At 46.2% G+C, this 19,548-nt stretch overlaps 1 protein-coding gene across 1 annotated transcript in view; it reads left to right on the top strand.

The window, feature by feature from the left end:
* HSD17B14 (hydroxysteroid 17-beta dehydrogenase 14) overlaps positions 1 to 19,548 on the top strand; it is a 110,816-nt gene that overhangs the window by 42,200 nt on the left and 49,068 nt on the right. The window contains exon 7 of the mRNA XM_082274374.1: positions 14,238 to 14,305. Within this exon, the coding sequence (XP_082130500.1) occupies positions 14,238 to 14,305 (68 nt within the window). The remainder of the gene's footprint in view (positions 1 to 14,237; positions 14,306 to 19,548) is intronic.

Here is a 19,548-nt window from a genome sequence, read left to right as displayed (position 1 = left end):
CACCTGGGAAACAACAACAAAAAGAAAAGGGGCGCACCGCCCTAGTGCATTACCACCAAAAACATTTATTCAAATATTAAAAAGTATATATTATACTCACAAAACAGGTGTGAATGTACACATATCAACATGATATACATGGAATCTACAAGATAGCCAAGGTACTGCGCGATGCTGGATCGCATGCAGTGTACCGCATGAGACTCTTGTGGCTAGGCTGATGCGTTGCGGGGGCGAACCCCCTTCCTCAGAGCCAAAAAATGCTGCTGATGGTACAGGAGATGCAGGGGCTGTGGACATGGCACAGGAGGAGATGTCAGATGCTGTGGATATGGTACAGGAGATGCAGAGGCTATGGACATGGTACAGGAGATGCAGAGGCTACAGATATGGTACAAGAGATGCAGGGGCTGCGGACTTGGTACAGGAGGAGATGTCAGTGGCTGCGGGCATGGTACAGGAGATGCAGAGGCTGCGGACATGGTACAGGAGGAGATAATCAGAGGCTGCGGACATGGTACAGGAAGACATGTCAGAGGCTACGGACATGGTACAGGAAGACATGTCAGAGGCTGCAGACATGGTACAGGAGATGCAGAGGCTGCGGACATGGTACAGGAGATGCAGGGACTGCAGGCATGGTACAGGAGATGCAGAGGCTGCAGACTTGGTACAGGAGGAGATGTCAGAGGCTGCCAGTATAGTAAAGGAGATGCAAAGGCTGCGGACATGGTACAGAAGGAGATGATCAGGAGCTGCGGACATGGTATAGGAGATGTCAGAAGCTGCGGACATGGTACAGGAAGACATGTCAGAGGCTGCGGACATTTTACAGGAGATGCAGAGGCTGCGGACATGGTACAGGAGATGCAGGGACTGTGGGCATGATACAGGAGATACAGAGGCTGTGGGCATGGTACAGGAGATACAGAGGCTGCAGACATGGTACAGGAGGAGATGTCAGTGGCTGTGGGCATGGTACCGGAGATAAAGAGGCTGGGAGCATGGTACAGGAGATGCAGAGGCTGCTGGCATGGTACAGGAGATGCCGGGGCTGTGGTCATGATACAGGAGATACAGAGGCTGAGGACATGGTACAGGAGGAGATGTTAGTGGCTGCAGGCATGGTACAGGAGATAAAGAGGCTGTGTGCATGGTACAGGAGATGCAGAGGCTGTGGACATGGTACAGGAGGAGATGTCAGTGGCTGCAGGCATGGTACAGGGGATACAGAGGCTGGGAGCATGGTACAAGAGATGCAGAGGCTGCGGGCATGGTACAGGTGATGGAGAGGCTGTGGGCATGCTACAGGAGATGCAGGGGCTGCGGTCATGGTACAGGAGGTGCAGGGGCTGCGGTCATGGTACAGGAGATACAGAGGCTGCAGACATGGTACAGGAGGAGATGTTAGTGGCTACAGGCATGGTACAGGAGATACAGAGGCTGTGGGCATGGTACAGGAGATGCAGAGGCTGCAGACATGGTACAGGAGGAGATATCAGTGGCTGTGGGCATGGTACAGGAGATGCAGAGGCTGCAGGCATGGTACAGGTGATGGAAAGGCTGCGGTCATGGTACAGGAGATGCAGGGGCTGCGGTCATGGTACAGGAGATGCAGGGGCTGCTGTCATGGTACAGGAGGTGCAGGGGCTGCGGTCATGGTACAGGAGATGCAGGGGTTGCGAGCACAGTACAGGAGATGCAGGGGCTGCGGGCATGGTACAGGAGATGCAGGAGCAGCGGGCATGGTACAGGAGGAGGCAGAGGCTGCGGACATGGTACAGGAGGAGGCAGCGGGCATGGTACAGGAGTAGCAGGGGCTGCGGGCATGGTACAGGAGATGTCAGAGGCTGCAGAGGGGTCTTACTGGGCTGTGATGAGGCGCACGCCACTGCCGTACGGAACCCCACTGCTGCCTTACATTTAAAAATGGCGCCATTACGTAACTGTGCATGCGGCCGCCTGCCCGAGAATGGCCAAGCGTGTATGGGCTTTCCTGAGTGGCCCATGTGCAGTTGACATGTCGGCCTGGGCCCGACCGCACCCATATTTTTACGGTGCTGCTGCCCTCAAAGGAGTCCCAGTGCCGGCCTACTGGGAAATTTCCAGGTATCCCGGTAGGCCAGTCCAGTCCTGACCCCGCCCCCCCGCCGGGTGAACACAATAGCTCTGCGCAAGGGATTCCCCGATCAACACAATCAATCCGAGCAATTTTCTTTCCTGCAACCCGTGATTGTAGGAAAGAAAATCGCACCGTCTGTGGCTGGCTTAAGTACCATGTTACATGCTACACCCTGAATACAAGTGTAACATGTAACATTTCACTAAAGGTGAACTTATCCTTTAAAATTTACAACAGAAAGCGGATCTACTTTCCACTATACTCTACAAACGTTACTCCACGCTGGAGCAGGGAGTGGAGCATGCAGTATCCTACATAAATCTCTCTATCTAACACAGCAGAGGGAACACCTTGACTTTTGAAGAAGCTAATCACATGACTTTGACAGGTCACATTTTTATTTCCCTTCATCCTTTTTATTAGCTGTCCGCTGGTTCCTCATCATGATGCACAAGCTAGGCTGGGGAATTTCTGGAGATGTACAGTATATGAACTCAGAGGCGTAGCGTGGGTTGCCAGCACCCGGGGCAAGGCAAGTAATTTGCACCCCTTAACCCGCGGGATTTTAGCACTCGAGTCTCTTCCACTAGATTAGTTAAAGAAACCCTTACCCCCTAAGCACATGTATTGTTTGTTATGAAAATACTGATGTAATTAAAGTAAAATTCATCTAAATGCAAGTTTATTTTCAAACACTTTATTGAGTGCGAACGTGCCCCCTTTCAATGCAGAGTGACCAGCGTGCCCCCTTTCAATGCAGAGTGACCAGCATGCCCTCTTTCAATTGCAGAGTGACCAGCATGCCCCCTTTCAATGCAGAGTGACCAGCATGCTCCCTTTCAATGCAGAGAGACCAGCGTGCCCCCATTCAATGCAGAATGACCAGCGTGCCCCCTTTCAATGCAGAGAGACCAGCATGCCCCCTTTCAATGCAGAATGACCAGCGTGCCCCCTTTCAATGCAGAATTACCAGCGTGCCCCCTTTCAATGCAGCGAGACCAGCGTGCCCCCCTTCAATGCAGAGAGATCATCGTGCCCCCTTTCAATGCAGAGTGACCAGCGTGCCCCCTTCAATGCAGAGAGACCAGCGTGCCCCCTTTCAATGCAGAATGACCAGCGTGCCCCCTTTCAATGCAGAATGACCAGCATGCCCCCTTTCAATGCAGAATGACCAGCGTGCCCCCTTCAATGCAGAGACCAGCGTGCCCCCTTTCAATGCAAAGAGACCAGTGTGCCCCCCTCAATGCAGAGAGACCAGCATGCCTCCATTCAATGCAGAGAGACCAGCGTGCCCCCTTTCAATGCAGAGACCAGCATGCCCCCTTCAATGCAGAGAGACCAGCGTGCCCCCTTTCAATGCAGAATGACCAGCGTGCCCCCTTTCAATGCAGAATGACCAGCGTGCCCCCTTTTAATGCAGAATGACTAGCGTGCCCCTTTCAATGCAGAATGACCAGTGTGCCCCCTTCAATGCAGAATAACCAGCGTGCCCCCTTTCAATGCAGAATGACCAGCTTGCCCCCTTTCAATGCAGAATGACCAGCGTGCCCCCTTTTAATGCAGAAAGACTAGCGTGCCCCTTTCAATGCAGAATAAAAACAAAAAGCAGAGCGCCTCTAAGTGTTATCAGTTTAATTAAAAGGGTAATGCAGGTACAGGAAAACTGCTCACATTTAAAACAGTATAAAATAGCTCATCTGTTAGGTGGTCTGCAGGAACACAGGGGTCCACGGCTGGATGTTAGTAGCTCCAAGAGATGGTGCAGGGGATGCTGAAGGAGGGAGATGTCTGGAGAGCCAAGAGACCAGATAGTAGGATGGTCAGCAGCTTCAGGAAGGTGTTCTGTTCCTCAGGGAGACACCTGGTGAGCCGAGAGACCGTTAGGTAGAATGGCTGTCGGCTTCAGAAGGGCGCCCTGCTCCTCAGTACATCCGGCGCCAACAGATAGGGGAGCCCAGCGTGACAAATCCAGCAGCCAAACGCACAACGCGTTTCCGAGCGTGCGCAGTAGCCTCACAGGGCGTGCGCGCTCCTTTCTCAATGCAGAATGACCAGTGTGCCCCCTTCAATGCAGAATAACCAGCGTGCCCCCTTTCAATGCAGAATGACCAGCGTGCCCTAGGGGGCCGGGGGGATGGATGGGGGGCAGGGCCCTCCCTGCACCCCCCACGCTACGCCACTGTATGAACTTATCAGGTATAGTGATTGGTTTAGTAAGCTGCTTAACAAATCTAATGTCAGATTCCAACTTGATGCAGAAAGGAATTCTTTAGGTTTATATAAGCTTCTGTGTCTCTGAGGCTGGAGACAAATAGAATCTTCTGTAACTGAGAAAAAGTGAGATGTGTATAAAGCCTGGTACACACTGCCATTTTTTTGGGGTTGAAGGAAAAAAAACTGACAGCTCCAGTCAGAGCCGCTGTGCTAATGTTCCGACATTAGTGCAGCAATCTCCCCTGCTGCTGTTTTGTGTTCTGACAGGGGGTGCCCCCCCCCCCGGCAGAACACTCCGATAAATGCTCTCAGCCATTGGCTGCAAGTGCTGATCGTGATGTGGTCGGCTGCTGGTCTTCCAGCATGCTTGACCATCAGAAGCCGGCCAAACGTTTTTAATTGAACTGGCTGATTTCGTCCAAAATTCGCCCCGTATGTACTAGACTTAAGACACGAGTCTCCTGAAGAAAGATTTCATCTGGATTATGTTTACAGTATTCCATGAAAAATTGTTTCCATTTCTTATGCAAGCCATATATGGGTCAAATTCCAAACTAATTTTCTATCGAAAATCAGAAATATAGTGCATTTTGTGATCCAGTGGTGCCACCATTGATAACGAAATTTGACTAACCAAGCCCTGAATTTCACCTCATGTTGCAACAGTAAAACATTTTTGTGGCTGGGAATCTTCTTTTCTTTCTGGGAATTTTCTTTTCTTGCACTCATGCGCATTTCTTTTTTGATTATATTTTTCATACGATTCTTCCATCATTGATTAGAAAATCGTTAATTTGCCCGATCACTCAAATTTGATGGCCGCATGAAAATCAGCCCACTAATGGTGTGAAATTCGAACGAAAATTCTTAGATAAGATTTTCGAAATTTAGCTGGACAACCTTAGAGGAATTTATTCATTTTGCATTGGAAGATAATAATTTCCATAATATGCATTGTCTGATTTAATTCTTAAAGGAAACAACGCGTATTCAAAGGGATAGTGCCCTATAGATCTTTAGAAGGAAATTGTTTTGTATTAAAATTTAAAAAACTGTTTAAACCCAGATTTAAAAAATAAGTGCCCGCCATCAGCAACATCCCCCAACCCACCTCATCACAGCATTTCTAAAGCATGAAGAAAACTCACCTATGATTATCACTAAGAGTCACTGCATATGAAGCCCCGACAGCAAGTTGCTGTGTTCTATGAACAGTCATATGTTCTGAGATGGAGGATGAAAGAACCATAGAGGTGTAACGCTCCTTGCGTTTCTTATAAGGTGTGGATTTTCAGCTGCAGAAGTAGTTCCACGTCAGTAGTCATGTAGGAGATATGCTGAGATACCAATCCCAACCTCAATGACTCATCATGTATGGAAGGTCTTATTTCAGCCAGTAAATACACACAGTAATTAAGCTGGTTCCTAGTGTGACTTTATATACATGTGGTAAGACAATGATAAAGGTCTTAGGGATAGGTTTGAGTGGAAGTGGTAGGTGACAGACACTTGAGGTGAGACAGTGCAGATGGATGCAGGAAGGGTTAGCGATCATGTATGATAACAGATGACAGAGTAGCAGGTGCATACAGGACAGATCAACCCAGTGCATGAAATAGTAGCAGTAGCCTCAAGAGCTAGCAATCTAGTTATGCAGATGTAAAAGACAGTCCTTGCTATGCAGAGCTAAATAGTGTAAGCCTAGTACAAGTCTATAGAGATTTCCCCTGTGGGGTACTTAGTACTAATAGCGATAGCCGAAGGATCGCTCAGGAGATGCGGATGATCCAGTAGCAGGATGCAGGGATCAGTGCAGCGAGGTTCGTCAGCGAGGAGAGCTTGCAAGCATGGAAGCTTCAAGCAAGATTAGTATCCAGGTACTGGTGTTTGAACGAACACATGTGAGTGAGAACCGACGCCCTAAATAGCCATCTAGTCCGGCGCTGGGTGATGACAGCTTCAGCCTTAAAGGGAAACACACCTATATGTGTTTCTTCTGTCTAGGTAGATGGAAATCACCCGGAATAAATGTGATAGGAGGCACTGAGAGTGCCAGAACCTTACATTACCCCCCCCCCCCGTAAGGCCGGCTCCGGAAGGCCTCTAAGGCTGGTTGTTGATATAAGAATCACATGAGACTGGTTGCCGATGCGAAAATCGGAAGGAAAAAAAAAAAAAAAATTTTCTCTCTTTTTTCTTTTTTTTTTTTTTTTTGTTGCCGATATGAGAATCGGAATGAGACTGGTCTCCGATGCGAGAATCGGATAAGACTGGTTGCCGATATGAAAATCGGGAAGAGAAAAAAAAAATTGGTTGCCGATATGAGAATCGGATAATACTGGTTGCCGATACGAGAATCGGATAAGACTGGTCTCCGATATGAAAATCGGGAAAAAAAAAATGGTTGCCGATATGAGAATCGGATCAGGTTGGTAACCGATCTGAGAATCGGATCCCTTGTTGCCGATATGAAAATCGGATCAGGTTGGTAGCCGATGAGAATCGGATCCCTTGTTGCCGATATAAAAATTGGATCAGGTTGGTAACCGATGAGAATCGGATCACTTGTTGTTAGGGTGTCTGCTACATGGACCCCTCACTAGAATCGGACGCATAACCATCCGAAGTAATCCTAGTAGACCTAGCAACCAATGCTTCTTCAAACATCTTCAGATCCTTCCTACATACCACCGTGCCATTAGAAGCACGTACGCAGTCAGGTGCAAGAATCTCTGTATTTTCATCGGAAGCCAGAAATGTGCTTGCAAAAATAGGAGTATCCTCAGGAGGTGGTACAGGAGGGTTTTTTGAACGTGGTATAAAGTTCACTGGAGTTGAAGGAATATCTATTCCAATATTTGTTAATTTCTGGGTGTCCTTCACTGATATAGAACGGGGACAGGGCTGGCAACAGCCTTGATAATTTCCAGGCTGTTTTTCAGGGAAGACCCTTCGGATTCGCCTGGCCTCCATTGGGAGAGCCTTAGGCCTATGGGGTCTGGTTGGGCAGAATGTAATGAAATGTCCCCCTTCACCACAATAAAAACAAAGGCCACAGATTCTCCTGTGATCTCTTTTTTCTTGTGAGGACAACCTAGCATGTATGGCACCAATCTCCATAGGCTCCTCATCCATCTCTGTAGGATCAGGGTCCAAATGGGATGTGTCAGAGTGACAAGGTCGACTGTTTGAGGCAGGCTCGGACCATGACCAGGCAGGATCACCATATCTACTAGGTCTCCTTTTTTCCTTAGGTAGCCGGGGTCTGTGGTTACCTGGAGCGGGTTTAGGAGTGGGGTCAATAGCTGAATTCTGAGAAGAACTGGATAATGGCATTTCCATTTTTTCAGACTTCCTTTCTCGTAGTCTTCTATCTATGGTGATACTGAGTTGTATCAATGTATCCAGGGTTTTTGGCATCTCTGCTCGGGCGAGCTCGTCCTTGACGGCTTCTGATAGGCCAAGCCTAAATTGGGTTTTCAGAGATGCATCATTCCATCCTGAATCAAGGGTCCATCTCTTGAATTCTGCGACAAAGTCTTCTACAGGCCTTTTTCCTTGTTTCAAGGATCTTAACTGAAGATCGGCAGTACTCTGCCTATTGGGGTCATCATATAGGCTAGTGAGCTCTGCCAGGAACAAGGCATAGGAGTTGAGAAGCTGGTCGTTTTTTTCAAAAAGAGAATCTGCCCAAGCTCGAGGATCGCCTGATAGGTAAGAAATAATAGTACAAACCTTAATGTGATCAGTAAGGTAGGTACGAGGTTTTAGCAAAAAAAGTAACTCACATGCGTTTTTAAATTCGCGAAATTTTTTGCGATCGCCTGTAAATACCAAAGGGGGATTTATCTTGGGTTCAGGAGACTGTGCAGAGGTAAGTTGTGTCAGTCTAATTACCTGCTGCGACAGAGCCTGATTGTCGTTTTTCAATTCAGCAAGTGCGTGTATTAACGCAGATACCTGCTGTTTTAATTGTGTCACCTGAGTGGCTACTTCTGCTGAATCCATTTTTTGGGTTCGTTCAATCTGTAACGCTCCTTGCGTTTCTTATAAGGTGTGGATTTTCAGCTGCAGAAGTAGTTCCACGTCAGTAGTCATGTAGGAGATATGCTGAGATACCAATCCCAACCTCAATGACTCATCATGTATGGAAGGTCTTATTTCAGCCAGTAAATACACACAGTAATTAAGCTGGTTCCTAGTGTGACTTTATATACATGTGGTGAGACAATGATAATGGTCTTAGGGATAGGTTTGAGTGGAAGTGGTAGGTGACAGACACTTGAGGTGAGACAGTGCAGATGGATGCAGGAAGGGTTAGCGATCATGTATGATAACAGATGACAGAGTAGCAGGTGCATACAGGAGAGATCAACCCAGTGCAGGAAATAGTAGCAGTAGCCTCAAGAGCTAGCAATCTAGTTATGCAGATGTAAAAGACAGTCCTTGCTATGCAGAGCTAAATAGTGTAAGCCTAGTACAAGTCTATAGAGATTTCCCCTGTGGGGTACTTAGCACTAATAGCGATAGCCGAAGGATCGCTCAGGAGATGCGGATGATCCAGTAGCAGGATGCAGGGATCAGCGCAGCGAGGTTCGTCAGCGAGGAGAGCTTGCAAGCATGGAAGCTTCAAGCAAGATTAGTATCCAGGTACTGGTGTTTGAACGAACACATGTGAGTGAGAACCGACGCCCTAAATAGCCATCTAGTCCGGCGCTGGGTGATGACAGCTTCAGCCTTAAAGGGAAACACACCTATATGTGTTTCTTCTGTCTAGGTAGATGGAAATCACCCGGAATAAATGTGATAGGAGGCACTGAGAGTGCCAGAACCTTACAAGAGGTTGATGTTATGAGTGAACCCTTCAGGGGCCACAGGTTTGTGTCCCAGGTTCTCTTTCCCAATAGTGCAATGATATCCAAGCACAGAACAGCGTTCACTACTCTGGTTGGACAGCACTGAGGTGCCATAGACAATGCCCCAGGTCTAAGCCCAATCAAAAATGCACCAAGGGGTTATAAGCAGCACAGACACCAAGATTCTGCTCTCATGTCTGCACTCACAAGTCACAAGTAGCTAGATACCTTCCTCCTGTATCAGGTAGACATTTGCAAAGTGGACTCTCCAGACTGATCACTGAGTGAAACTTCCCCTCCTTCTTTAGCCCCGAAGATTTCTCAGTGTGGATAGGCCCCCCCCAGTTTTGAGTCTATTGGGACCTCATTGAGCTTCTTGGCAGGTGTCAGCTAAGTTGTCTAGGAAAGCAGTAGCCTTCCAGGCTTGGTACCTGTTATCCTGAAAGAGGAACCTTGACTGCTACAGCCACAGACTATTTATGTTTTCTCTAGATACCTTCTAAGCATGCCTCCCCAGAAATTGACTGGGACCTCATAAATATTCAGACTACTCAGTTAGCCTGCTCTACTCCTATGTTCTGCAGCTTTCCAGAAAGCAAGGAGAAACAATCCAATGTGCAGCCTGTGGGATTTTGATCAACCCAAAGCAATCAGCCACTGCTCCACTGATTACAGAGGAGTGCAAAAAAATAACGAAAATTTGCCTGACAGCCAAGCACCTAACTAGGAGGGTGCTACATCTGTGATCTAAGCCTTATATGCCTTCAACTCCAGTAGAGTCTTGGTAGTGGAAGGGCAAGACTGTTCCTTCTTTCTCTGCCTGTTAATCCCAGGCATTGTGAAGTGTGAGTCTGATGATTACATACTAGATTATGAGCTTTATTATTATTTAATATTCAGCATTGTACTGCTTAACACCTTTACCTTTAAACAGTAGCTTTTATTGAAAATTATATGTAGCACTGCCCCCTTAAGGACTGCTGGATTTTTACGCTTATGGGTGCCCCTGGGTTACCATTAGCAACCTTGACATTCACAGTCTATCACTTTACTTCTTGGCTCAGTCAATAATTATTCCAGGGGTATGTTGTTGTTTTGTGTTTTATTATATAAATTAGGGATGGAGGAAGGGAATAGTGGGATACTCCAGATTAACAATGCACAAAGTTTGGAGGACATCTATCTGTTGATACAGCCAGGCTGTTGATCCACCTTGCCACTTAGGTGGATTTAGGATTAAGTCTCTTTCCAGATGACTTGATGAACTAAAGATATCTTCAGGAAACTCTCCTAGTATCCTTTTTCTTGACCACTGACACCTGTCCCACTGGGACACATGGTAGGGCTGGCTCTGCTGCTATAAATGCTTTTCTATAGAGGATAGGTTATGGAGAGCCAAGACCGCTTCATATGTAGATTTCAACTTGGCTATATGTGAATTGAAGGTAGATCTAGCATGGAGTTTGAAAGCATCCCATGCTGCGGAGGTGGAGGCAGAACCCTCATTATCGAGAAAGAAGCACCTCCACTCTACACTCTGGGAGAAGTGTAAGCCAGAATGGGTTAAGTCGCCTTGTGGCTGGTGGGTGGATATGGTGTAGCTTGAGTGTGGCCCAATAAGGACTATGGTCAGATAGCAATCTAGGAGAGAAACCTACTTTAGTTAATCTAAGTAGTAAAGTTTGTGAGATTAGGATATAATCAATTCAGGACATGGAGTGGTGTGATGAAGAAAAAAACACGAGAAGGCTTGTGTTGTGGGAAATTTAGCTCTCCAAGTGTTGGCTAGATTAAATTCAGCAATTAGTCTGGCAAAACGGGTCCCTGGAGCAGGAGATTGGGATGACAAAGCCGTCTGTAATTTGTCTAGATTAGAATTTAATATGGCGTTGATGTCACCAAGCCATATTGCTGGTACCACGCCATGAAGCGAGGCCCTCTGTTTTGACTGTGGAGCTAAATGGCGGAGGAACATAGAACGCCAGTATCAATAACGGTTCACCAAATATCATTGCATAAATAATAAGGAATATGAATCTACCGAATGGGTCTACTAGAGAGCTCCAGAGCACGAAATGTACAGATTTGGCTATAAGAATAGAGACCTGTCTAGAATGAGTGGTATATGTAGAGTGGAATGCCCACCCAATCCAGGGGCGCTTAAGCGCCAATTTTAATCGGCCTTCCACATGTGTCTTCAACAGTACTTCGATGTCTGCACAATGTTTATTTAAGAAAGGTGAAGATTGCAGACCTTTTGACTTTATCCCTTAGGCTGCGGACATTCCATGTTATTAATTTTAGGGTGGCCATTGTTTAGGTGGATAATAAATGAGATTTAATGCTCCAGAGATCTCGTTCGCCCAGTTATACTGTGTAACTTTCCTCTCCAAATACATGTTTTGACTGACAGTAATATTATACAATGCTGGAATGAAGAATTCACAATAGCGTCATATACAATTTGTCTGTTCCATGCGTAGCGCCATATCTTGCAATAAACAGAATGAAAATCCCTCCCTCCCTGCCCTGCAGTGTCCCCAACTTGTGCGGGCATAAGTCCTGGACCTGGAGGGATTCTGCAGATTATGCAGGAAGGGGTGTTGACCCGGGGGGGGGGGGGGCGTATAGCTTGGTATAATTAGGGTGTAGAGGGGGGTCATCCCCTCAGGGTAAATTTGTTAGATACTCTAGAAGAGAGCAGTAATTAAGTGGTAAAAGGGAAGGGACCGGTGAACTTACTTATCTGTGCATTTCTTGTTGCTCATTTCAGGTTATGACTGCTTCAGGGCTTTCAAAGAAGTGCACGTTACCCTCCACCCAAAGGCGAGCTGGAAAAAGCATGGCATATTTTATGTGCTTAATTCGGAGCCGTCGTTTAGCTTCAGTAAAGCTTTTACGTCGTCTTTGAACTTCGGCCAAAAAGTCAGGGACAACTGCGATTTGTGGGATGTTAACTCTCTCCCTCGCCAGCCTGAGGACCCCATCTCTGTCCTTATGGTTTAGGAGTTTAGCTATAAGCGTGCACGGAGGTGCCCCTTATGGTGGAGGTCTGCCAGACATACGGTGCACCCTCTCCAACACAAAAGTAGGAGAGAAGGCCTCTTTGCCATAAGTTTTGATGAGCAACTGCGTAACACCTTTACCTTGTTTCATTACTATGGGAAGAAAGAGAGAAAAGCGCCTCTAAGTGCAATATTAAAAGGTTTATTATAGAGCACAAGGGGTTAAAACGCTTACAGGATCGTAGTTAAAAGAAGGCATATCATAGAAAAGTCCTCATGGAGATTGTGTTGCCTGGAACACGCTAGGAGTGTAGCTCATTGTGGTCATACACACGTAGATCATGTCGTGCAGATTTAATGGTAAGGAAAAAATTATTAAGAAAAAAAAAAAAGATTATTATTATAATAAAATAAAATGTAATGAAAATAATAATAATAATAACAAGGGAATGTGCATGATTAAAAAAAAAATTCTTACCATTAAATTTGCACGACACAGCTCTCTCCACTCTCCCCCCGCAGATAAGATGAAGGACAAGCGACTCGCATGAGGACTTTTCTATGATATGCCTTCTTTTAACCACGATCCTGTAAGTGTTTTTAACCCCTTGTGCTCTATTATAAACCTTTTAACATTGCACTTAGAGGCTCCTTTCTCTCTTTCTCATGATCTTTTAGAGTTGCTTCTCCTCTCATATGTGCTGCCTGAAGTGCTACTCAGGACCGGCCATCCACCCCCAACGGAGCGCCCTCATCTCTATCTCTTCCTGCATTACTATGGGAAGGCAGTTTTGTGTAGTAGAGTACCTGAAACATTCAAACATTTCAACAGAGGGGTCTCCTAATGCATTGTGGGAACGTAACTTTTTCCCTGGAACTGATTTGCTCATCAGTAAGATGAAGGTGGGAGGGATCACACACAGAAATAAAAATGTATGTGTATGGAAATAAAAGTTAAGGAGCATTGTAAATGTAAGTTTGGAGAACAAATAGTTAAACTGCCTCTACTCCCATTCTAACTCCTATTCTAATTATCCTGTGAAAGGAATATATGTATACTTACCTTAGTCTTAGGGCTCTGCCTTCCGGTCAAATGATCTCCCCAGTGTCCGTCTTCAGGGGGGAGAAGAGATCAACAACAACAGCTGAAATGCCTGGGCTATGACTTACTATTGGGCATCTGTTGTTGACTGCCCCTCCTCTCCCCTGACGCCACCGCTGGAAGCTGATCACATGATTGGGCCTCAGGGTCCTCAGAATAGGTAAGTATACATCTTGCTTTTACAGGGTATTTAGAATATGAGTTAGAATGGGGATGGGAGCAGGTTTAAGCTTTGCTAGGAAAAGCCTGGACTTCCACTTTAACTTTGCACTCCCATAGTCTGTCTCTAATAGATATCAGGAATCCTTTCTAGATGGTAGAGGGTGCCCACAGTCACCCACAGATTTTTACCCCTAATCCTCCCCTTATGATGAAGATTTAAAAATAAATTTCTGGTAAGCTTCTCCATATATTTTAGGAATGTCCTTTCTCTAGTGTCTTCTGGAATATGGTAAAGGATACTGCACAAATAAATTACACACATATCGGAACACATAACACATGAACACATAACACGGAACACATATCGGAAACAGTCTGGCCGATTTCCATTACACCTTAACCATCTGCTTAAGAAAAAATATTACAAAATCATTGACAATTTATCTGGCAAATGTGGCATTGACCTGCATACTGTGTCTTTGGAAACAAACCAACCTGCAGCCACTGAGGTTTTGGTCTCATAAAATCCAAAAATTGTTATAATGGAAGACCTTATCTGGTCCCCCACTATCAATGTGACAAATTTCACCACATATGGTCCTACTGATATGAATTTCAAAACTCCCCAGAATACCGTTTTCTATTGGCCAATCGAATAGCCTGATTGTTATCTGTATCCCATTAAGCACAACAAATCTCAATACCTCTTGGGTATACTCTAACTATAACCTATTGTATTTGCATTGTGCCAGATGGGTTGTTTATTTCTATTCCAGGGAGCAGTGACTGCAATGACCAAGGCAATGGCGATAGACGAAAGCCAGTACAGTGTAAGAGTGAACAGGTAAGCTTTTGAATTTAAGCTATTCGGTGACTCAGCAATTATATCTGTATTATTTTGAAAGATCTAGAAATCTTTTAGCCCCCATTCACACTTGGTGATTTGGAATCGCTGGAAGAATCGCTGTGCTTGAGGATATGCTGACAGCAAGAGAGGATTTGCTAAAGTTTACTTTTACAGACTTGTCAACTGTCTAAACTGAGATGTAACCAGGCAACCTGTGTCCAGATACAAATGTACTTATTGCTATCTCGTATCCCAGATCTAGGAAATGTAGTAAACTGCAACTTAGACTTCACCACTTATTATTAATTAATATGGGTTCAAAGTTAATTGGTCAAAGTTCCAAATATTCCCCATGGACACAGAGCTCCCCCTTACTCTCCCTCCAGACTTTCCTCTGCAAACCACTGATCAATTTAAATATCTTAGGAAATATCTTAGGATATTGGAAATAATCTCCTTCCTTTACTGGGACTCTCAAAACGAAAGTTATGCTATGGGCTTTGTTTAACCAACTCATGACCGCTCTATAGCGGATAGACGGCTACACCACGGCTCTCTCATTCTGGGAGGGCATCCATGAACATTCTCCCAGAACCATGCCTCCCCGCATGCCCCCTGGGGCGCGCAACCGGCACTCTCTGTGATCGCTGTGTTCGAAGGACACAACTGATCACAGATCATGGTAAAGGGCCTATCACAGCGGCCCTTCACCATGTGATCAACTGCATCCAATCTCATGTAAACAAACTTGCCAGTTATTGGCATGCTTTTCCTCAGGGGCTGTCACAGCATGAGGAGAGGAGAGCCGGGAACCGGCAATTCTGACAGCACACACTTACACTGATAATCATGGCCTGGTTTTCAGTGCAGCCCCATCAGTGCCCATCAATGCTGCCAATCAGTGCCCATTAGTGCTGCCTCATCAGAAACTAAGAAAAACGTTTTTTTTTTTTTAGTTTGTTTAGTAAAACATAAAAAAACCCAGTGGTGATTAAATACCACTAAAAGAAAGCTCTATCTGTCTAAAATTAATTATAAAAGTTTATTTTGGGTACAGTGTTGTATGACCGTGCAATTGTCATTTAAAGTGTGACAGCGCTGAAATCTGAAAATTGGCCTGAGCAGGAAGGGGTGCCCAGTATTGAAGTGGGTAAAATTATTTTCCTACCTAAGCTGTTCTATATTCTGTCTAACTCCCCAATACATATACGGTATATACCAGAACACATACAGTGTACAACATAGTCTTTTTCTGCCGTTACTTTTCTATCGAGTCTGCCCATTTATTTATTTTTTTTTTTAAATACATGCGTATACATCTATGTTTGTCCCGAGCATGTTTGAAACCACTTACTGTTGACTGACTCACTACCTGTACTGGCAGTTTATTTCAAGCATCAACTACTCTTTCAGTAAAATAATACTTTTTTAAGATTAGTTTTGAACTTTCCTCCAGTTAGTTTGAGGTTATGTCCCCGTGTTCTTGATCTTCATTTCATATTGAAAATACTTCCCTCTTGAACCTTATTCACCCCCTTGATGTATTTAAATGTTTCAGTCATTGGATGCCATTTAGGTACCTCCTATGCCACGCCCTTCGGGCCCAGTTCCCTGAGCCTCCTCTCCTCCAACTTGATTCAATAGAGAAGCTTCTGGCCCCGGGTGACTTGAGAAAGCCATTGTCGTCGTTTTATGCGGCACTTCGGGGGACTGCGTAGCCTCGAGTTGAGCGCCTGTGGAGTTTGTGGCAGGCTGACATCCCATCACTGGATGGGGAGGATTGGGAGGGCAGCCTAGAACTTGGTCCTAAATTGGATGTTCCCTCAAGGGACAAATTAATACAAGTAACATTTTTGCATAGGGTTTACTATACTCCTGTGAGACTGCACTGCATATACCCTGCAGAGATCATTGCCAACTACTGGGATGAGGTTTCTGGGGCTATAAATTCCCGCTTGCAGCTCTCTCTCCTGATCTCCCCTACCCTGGGTATCCATGATAATTATTAGAGGGCGCATCATTCCATATTGTTGATTTTTTTACCTGCTGTACTATGCCAAAAAAGAAATTCTGCTCAAATGGTCTTTGCCTTCCCCTCCAAGTCTCTCTTCCTGGCTAAAGCTGGTTGATGCGGATCTACCCATGTACAAACTTACTTATATGAGTAAGGGCTGCCCCTGGAAATATAACAAGGTATGGGCCCCCTGGACTGCTGGGTGACCCCATATGTTGCCTTTCCCCCTTCCTCTCTTCCTGCTATCCCCTGTGGCTTCCTGCCACCTCCTCCCCCCTTCCTCATCTCTTTCTTTCTTCTTTCCCCTGTGGTTCCATCCATCTCCTCCCCTTCTCCTCCTTCTTCTCCTACACTAGCCTCCCCCCTCCCTCCTCTGCTTGCCCCCCTATCTCTCCCCCCCCTTCTTTCACCCCTCATGTACACTAGCAGCTCCTAAGCGGGAGTTTAGCAGCTTTTGGGGGGGAGGGGGGGTTTACCAAAGCTTCTTTTGCTAAACTCAACTCCATAAAAGCCTATGTGTCAATGTACACATAGGCTTTTAGCATAGTTTAGGAGTTGCCGATTTTAGGCGAGTTTCAACCTTACTCTCCTGCACGCGGAAGAATCACGTTCAGGATAGGAACGTTTCGATCGCCAGGTGTGGGAATACGCTACAAAACGTACTGTAGCAAAAAAAAAAACATTTTTGCGTTTTCTTGCGCCCACGGAAAATGCAGGCCAAGTGTACATGAAGCCTTAGGCTGCCAATACACTAGTACATTTTCAAACATACAGTATCTCACAAAAGTGAGTACACCCTTAACATTTTTGCAAATATTTTATTATATCTTTTCATGTGACAGCACTGAAGAAATGACACTTCACTACAATGTAAAGTAGTGAGTGTACAGCTTGTATAACAGTGTAAATTTTCTAACCCCTCAAATTAACTCAACACACAGCCATTAAAGTCTAAACCGCTGGCAACAGAAGTGAGTACACCCCCATGTGAAAATGTCCGAATTGGGCCCAATTATCCATTTTCCCTCCCTGGTGTCATGTGACTCATTAGTGTTACAAGGTCTCAGGTGTGAATGGGAAGCAGGTGCGTTAAATCTGGTGTTATCGCTCTCACTCTCTCATACTGGTCACTGGAAGTTCAACATGCACCTCATGGCAAAGAACCCGCTGAGGTTTTGAAAAAAAGAAGTGTATCTCTACATAAAGATGCTCTAGGACTTCCGGTTCCGGCGCCGAATGCTGTAGACGCATTCCTCCTCGGCTCCCGCGGTCAGACTAAAATCGGCTTGTAAAACCCCCACTTTGCCTCGCACGGGACGCACCCTGCCTCGGCTCCCATTAATCCATCGCATGGATAAATTCCTGGAGAAAGGCGGCCCGTGCGCTCCGCCGGGTCCGCCACAAATCGGGGCCCCGGCTTCGGCCTTCTCTGCTGGAGAGGCGGATGCCTCTCATATGGACACCCACCACACTCCCCAGGCTTCCACAGTGCCCTCTCTGGGGGACCCTCAGTCAGACCGCATCGCACAAACTGTGGTGGCTCTCCTTTCCTCCACCATAACCGCAGCTGTGCAAACTGCGGTTGCAGCTGGGATGCAGGAGATTAAACACCAGCTCGCAGAGCATTCCCACAGGCTGCATGAAGTGGAATCCCGGGTAGCCAGTGTGGAAGAGGAGATCTATAGTTCACACAGCTTTGAACAAACGCAGGACAAGACCAACCAATTTATATTACAAAAACTGGAGGACTTGGAAAATAGAGCGCGCAGAAGTAACCTCAGGTTTATAGGGATACCGGAATCGGTGCCGCCATCTGCCATTCCTGACCTATGCTCTAAGAGAATTCCAGAGGCCTTGGGCCTACAAGGTATTTGCGTTGTTGAACGAGCCCACCGCATGGGGATCCATTCTTCTGAGCGATCGACTCCGCGACTGATCATTGCCAAATATCTGAACTACGCCGACAAATCGGCAATTCTTCAAAAGTTCAGGCAAGCCAAGTCTTTCCAGATCGACGGCACAAAAGTACTGATCTTTGCGGATTATTCGGTCGAAGTGGCCAGAAAGAGAAAAGCTTTCCAGACTGTATGCGCCAAGCTGCATCAAGCTCAGATCAAATTTACGCTGGCATACCCAGCTATCCTTCGACTGCGATCACCTTCAAGCGAACAATTGGCCTTCCAGGATCCATCGGAAGCGTATTCTTTCGTCAACTCTCTCAATAAAGATGGCTCTGGCTCCATGGACACCAGGCTCTCGCCGGTCCCGGGATCTCTGGTCCCGAGGAGTCCTCGTAAAAAGTCACCCAAAAGACAGAAATACTCTGAGGCGGTCAGCAGTGGCCATTCTCATCATCATCGCTGATGTACCAACACTGCGGGACATCCTACTCTCCTCTTACTGAGGTGCTGCGATGAAACGTGAAGTATTACTCTCTATGTACTCTGTATGTTAGCACTTCGGTCTGTCTGTGAGGCTAGGCCTCGGAATTGTAGTTACTGCACTGTTGCGATATTCTTTATCAATAGTTTTGAGTCTGCTTGTTATATTTACAGGTTTGTTTCTGTGATCTGGCACTAACAATGTTGGCACTGTGGAGGACTCGGCAACTTCGTCCTGGGCCTTTGACAACCCCTCTGCTTCCCTGCGCCCTCGGGGTGAGGTGGGCCGAGGTGTTTCTAGACCTGTTTTGAGTCTGTACCAAGGACCTTGCCATCTACCACAGTTGCAGCATCCGGAAAAAAGTTCACAATGTTATTCCCGATTTCCTATGTATGTTTTGTTGTTTTGGTTGTTCTCCTCTTTATCCTGGGTTATTGCCCCCTGCACTCCTAACTAGCTCCACGGTTGGAACCAGCTCCTTCTGGCTCCTAGTGTCATATGTACTCCCGAAAATTACAGCACCCATGTATTTGGCATTGCATCTCCTTGCTGCCCCTTGCTATGTCATGCTGACACCTCTTGAACCACACCCCAGTCACCCTGACCCTCCATGAAAATTATCTCATGGAATGTCAGGGGTCTGCGATCCCCCTTTAAAAGGATGAAGGTCCTTAGACACCTCAAACGACTTAAGGCGGATGTTGCACTGATTCAGGAATCCCATCTACCCCTAGCAGATTTCTCCCGTATGAAAAAAATGTGGGTGGGCACGGTATATGGATCGGCGGCGGTAGGTAAAGCTGGCGTCCTGATTTTAATTCACAAAAATTTGTCATGTGAACTT

Source organism: Pelophylax lessonae, assembly GCF_965119305.1.
Source record: "Pelophylax lessonae genome assembly, chromosome: 12".
Classification (NCBI taxonomy): Eukaryota; Metazoa; Chordata; class Amphibia; order Anura; family Ranidae; genus Pelophylax; species Pelophylax lessonae.
The sequence above is the reverse complement of the archived record's forward strand: the minus strand, read 5'-3'. Positions and strand labels throughout refer to the sequence as shown.